General features: G+C 29.2%; 1 protein-coding gene across 1 annotated transcript; it reads right to left on the bottom strand.

Moving 5' to 3' along the window:
• Nucleotides 1-372: 372 nt before the first annotated feature.
• LOC100808707 (uncharacterized protein At4g06744) lies at nt 373-2,009 on the bottom strand. The gene has a single exon (XM_003550279.4). The coding sequence runs from the start codon at nt 1,866-1,868 to the stop codon at nt 537-539; it is 1,332 nt and encodes a 443-aa protein (XP_003550327.1). The 5' UTR covers nt 1,869-2,009; the 3' UTR covers nt 373-536.
• Nucleotides 2,010-5,490: the final 3,481 nt, after the last annotated feature.

Here is a 5,490-nt window from a genome sequence, read left to right as displayed (position 1 = left end):
GCATTGAGATACTTAGATTTATTTAAAAAAATTAATTTTTCCTAACAAACATTCTTCCATGGACACATGCCTAAAAAAGATCAAATTATACTCAAGTGACAAGACTATTTGTCAATCATGTTATACTATATTATATATTATGTAGTAAAATAAAAATCAAATTGATCAAGATATTAGATATTAAATTGATTAATACACATTAAAATTAGGAATTATATTGAGTTACATTTACTGAAATAAATCACTAAATTTACTTTTACCTGGTGTGACCAAAATGACTCATGATACAACATTTAAGTTTTAATCTGCCATTCTCTGAGTTCTCCGAGCCACCCAATTGGAAAAAAGAAAATTATAATACAATGGCTATGATGAAATAATTTATCAGCTGCACACATTGACTTGAAATATAGAATTTATCAGAACATGGATGGACCATCACAAAGCTCATCAGTTCCAATTATACATTACACAGGAAGTTAAAAAAGAAAGAAAAGAAAAACAAAGAATTGCAACCCCAAATGCCTTAGGCATATCTAATTGTGAATGGAATGTTGAAAAGGAAGCTTACAAGGGATGAGACCATGAAACCACATGAAGGGACACATCCTTGGTGTTGCAAAGAACTCAGCACACTCCATCACTGATCTCTGGAAAGGAAGATCAGGAATACAATTGTTCCTCACATCAAGAACCCCTCTCTGAATCAGCATCCTACAAAATGGTCCCACATGTGTGAAATAGTTATCTGATAGTGAAAAGTTGACCAAATTCACTAATCCTACACACACCACTTCAGGCACCATGCCGTACAATAGATTACCACCAAAATTGAGCACTTCCACCTTCTCAAGACAACTCAAAGATAAAGGCAAAGGACCAGTTAACTGATTGTTGCCAGCATCAAACACTGTTGCCTCTTCAAGAAAACCAATCTCATAAGGCAAACAACCAGTTAACTGGTTGTTTAGTAAAAGCACTTCACTTAGAGTGGACAAAGCCTTAGGAAGACTTCTTGGAATTGGACCCATGAACTTGTTGTTTGCTAAGGTGAGTAAGAGAATATGAGTGGAGGCTAAGTTATCAGGCAACCCTTGAGTTAAAATGTTGTTGTTTATGAAAAGAACTTGGAGGTTTTGTGTGAAAATTTGTGGTGGAACTGCCCCAGAGAAGAAATTGAACCTTAAGTCCAAGAATGTTAAAGTGCTCATGCCTAGAACAGCAGTGGGAAATGGACCTGATAATTGGTTGTTGCTGACATCAAGCTCGTAGAGGTAAGAGAGTTTGGCTATTTGGGGTGAGATTGTGCCACCAAAATTGTTGGAATTTGCATGGAAAAGAGCAATATCTGGAAGATTATCAATGAAGCCATCAAGGGTGGAAGCAGATAGTTGGAAACCATTTAAGTCAATAGAGGCCAAAGCAGTGGCAGAACTATTGTCAGGTGGGGTGTCACAGTAGAAGCCTTTGTAGCTGCATATATCTGATCCTACCCAAGTTTTGGTCACTCCTAGTGGATCTGAGGTGATGGTGGACTTGAATTTTTGGACTGTTGGATACACTACTTCAAGTCTTTGGTCTGCAAATACAAGGGGAGGTGAAGAAGCTGCAGGAACTGCTTGAATGGTTGTTGATTTTTGACATGGTGTTGTGTTTGTGTCCAATTGGTTGCTGTTGCTGTTGTTGTTGTTGCAACCTTTGGCTGAGCCACCACCACCAATTTTGCTCCTGTGGCCACTAGTACTACTACTACTTTTGAAACTGTGTGTGTCTATGTTAACATCATGTGGTGACATGTGGATAGGAAGAAACACCAAGAGGATGTACAAAGTTGTGAGCAACAATTTTGCAGGCATGTTGCTACTCATCTTGTCTACACTTTCTTTGGTTTTGAAGCAAAGTAGGCAGAAAAGAAAGAGGTGCAAGTTTTATTAGGCCAACTTTCAACTAGCACTTCAGTGTGTGTGTATAAACAAAATGATTTGGCGAATACTAATCCAAAGATGTATCTGGATATTGGAATAGTATGATACACCATACTTTATATACCTTCCAGTTTCGTCACATGGGCGTCATATTTGATTCTAGACATGATATTTGTCAAAATCAATTTCTTTTGTGTTAATAATTTTTTTCTTGGCATGAAATAATTATTGTTAAAAGTAATGATTGATATTTGCTTGTGTTAATAATAATAGGTTTAAATAGGTCTTTAATTCATGTAAGTTAGTGTTTTTTTTTAATTTTTAATTCATATAATTTAATTTTTCAAATTTTAGTCTTTATATTGTATTTTTTTAATTTGGGTCATTCTAAAATATCTTGCTCATTTTTAGTTTCTTGTAAATTTACTTTTTTTAATTTTAGTTTTTTTAATGTAAATTTATGAAGATTATAAATAAAAAAATTAGAATCTTAAAGGGACTAAAATTAAAAAAAAAATATAAACTTATAACAAAATTTACAGGACTAAAATTAGAAAAATAAACCTATAAGAACTAAAAATAAAAATTAAATTAAATTAATTAAATAAAAATATATTTAAGTTATAATATATATATATATATATATATATATATATATAGTTATTGAAATAATTTAAACTTAATTTAGCAGTATTTGATTCCATTCATATTTTTTAATTGAGCATCCCCTTGGGTTGGGATAGAAGATTAAATAAAGTCACCTCTAAGATAATAACTATATAACTAATTATTGGGATAGTTAGGTAAGATTCACTTTAAAATGATGATTTCAGAATTTGATCCCTTGATATTATAGATGAATTGTCTAAAGTTACAATTCACTTTCCTTACTGTATACTAACCATTATTTAATAAAATAAAATAGTTAACATTTCTTAAAAAAAATGGTTATCCAAGTGAACCCGCTGTAGTCCATGTTAATAATCCCAGGTGTTTAGCAATGATCGGAATAAAATTTATTACTATAACTAAGTGTGACCCCGGATTTTTTTATAAAAAAAATCAATGGAATATTTTATAGAAAAGAAATGAAAAAAAAAATGATTTTTTAGTGTCCAGTAACCAGCCGTCAACACGTGGGAAGGTGTTGGAAAGTTTTTTAGTTCTCCTTTATTAAGTTTTACAACATTATAACTAAATTTATATAATTATATTATAATTTTGCAGTTTGCCCGTTGAGCTAGATATAAATATATAAATGATATAGAAAAATTAATATAAATTATTTTGAATTACCATTGTTATTTTTAGCAAATGGATAAAAACATTTATCATAGTTGAGTTAGAAATGAGTATCTTCCATTACCAATAACTCTTTAGCTTTTATTGTAATTTTTTTTAAAAAAAAAAATTATATAGACTACATGTATCTGGTAGGAGAAAAAATCATGTTTGAGTCATGCAGAAATTCTATGAGAAAAAAACTCTTCCTTCAAATATTTAGTAAATTACATGTCTAAAATTTGAATTCAAAACTGATTAAGCTAGAATGATTTTGTATCAACGGATTCACCTATTTGATGGCATTACCTTACCTTATATTTTTATATAAATAGGTGCATATGAATGCAGAATTAGAAAATCAAGAAAAACAAATTAGAAAAAAACACTATATTAATTTCCTTGTAAAGTATAGAGTTATTTATGAAATATATTTATCTTTTAATTTTTTTTCTCATAATTCTTCTTTGTTCCACTTATATTTTGTTTGCTTAATTTTTTTCATCAAAGGCATTTTTTTACAACAATTATACTTCCCTCATTTTTTGAATCAATTTAATTATTTAAAAAATAAGGTATTAAATTTTTTACTATTAAGATTTTAAACAAAATTATTTCCTAAATTTTTGAATTATTACTATCTGGCCTTTGTTTAAAAAATTCTTCAATAAAAATAATCAGAATTTTTAGAATTTGTAACATATGTAATCCAAATTATCTCTTTTAGGCCCAGAAAGTTTTCTCCTAAGTTCAAAGTTTAGAATTTATATTGGGCCCTTTGAACTAAGTAAAGACTAAGCAACCTAATCACGACCTAGCAAGTTCTCCAATCTCATCAATAAAATATTAAAATATTTTCTCTCATAGGAGGATGTGAAGTTTATGTCTTTTTTTTTTTTTCTTTCTTTGTAAAATCATGATTCTTAAGTTGTTAGTCTTGACTCTTGAGTGTGGGTGTCTGATCTGCATTTGTTTAATAGGTAGTGCATCGTTATGATACTTTTTTAGCATCCTAAATGCTTCTATAAGTGTTGTTAAACATCTTCAATGAATTATCTACTTATCTTTTGAAGAAGAAAAAAACACACCCTCTTCTCCAAGAGATTCTTGCAACACGTGGCGTCTTATTGACGGCTTAGGGAATAATAAAATAACAGTTAGTTCCACAGTTCCACTACCACCATTCGCCCATTCCCAATGGAGGAGTTGAGGAGCTGGTGCTAAAGGGAAATCCATCCTTTCATGTTGAATATCACTTCACTCAATTATATATCATGTGTAAAAGTTTTATATCTATCTCTATTAAAACTTGTGTATATTTATGAAAAATAAATAATTAAACACTACAAAACTTTCATATGACATGATTATGTGAAATTTTAACAAGAAAAAATCATTGTTTTTGCACTTTCCATCTTGAATTCTTGATTTGACTTTTATGTTGCTGCAATCGGTTAATCTTTAAGCATTCCAGCAAGTTCAAGTCTTCCGCAATTTGAGGCAGGAACACCTTTCCATTTTAATCCACCAATTATTTTCTCCTATAGTTTCGTTGTTCGTTAAAAGAGAAACAATATGAAACATATGATACTAAGGTTAGGTAGATCTCCAGATTTGATTAGCTTCTCTTGTCCCATTTGTCTAAACATTTTTCCAAATTTCCAATGAAAAACATAGGCATATAACTTAACTAGGTATGATAATTGGATTTAGAGTAAATGATTATAATGTTTGGCCAAGTAGTTCATGTGAAAGTTGAAAAATTAGTGAAAAGTGATTAAGTTAATTAGAATTAGAAGTATAGATAAAATTAGTTTTAAATTCTTAAACAAATATAAAATGACATAAAAGAGTATATTTGAATATTTGTATGATTTTTATATATATGTTGTTTTGTAGAAAAAACAATAGTTTTAAGTAATCATGAATAGAATAATATCAGCATGTCATTGGTTCGAATAAAATTAAATTTATGATATCATTTTAAGTATTGTAGTAATTATTGACATTTTACATCAATGTTAGTGATAAAAAAATAGAATAAAATAATGGTTTATTAAAGATCAATTGTTTTATTAAAAGTTAAACATAAATAGAGTAACATTAAATGACACAGTAAATGAAAATTTTCATTAAAGAATTGAGGGTATAACATGATTTTTTAATAATTTTTCATAAACATCAAAAAATTAAATATGTACCTGCAAAATTTATTCATATAATAAGGAAGAAAATTATGCACTAAATAGATATAGGTTCGAGTCTACTATTTATTGCCAAAATT

The sequence above is a fragment of the Glycine max genome, chromosome 17 (assembly GCF_000004515.6).
Source record: "Glycine max cultivar Williams 82 chromosome 17, Glycine_max_v4.0, whole genome shotgun sequence".
In the NCBI taxonomy this organism is placed as follows: Eukaryota; Viridiplantae; Streptophyta; class Magnoliopsida; order Fabales; family Fabaceae; genus Glycine; species Glycine max.
Note: the sequence above shows the minus strand (reverse complement) of the source record. Positions and strands in the feature narration are given on the sequence as shown.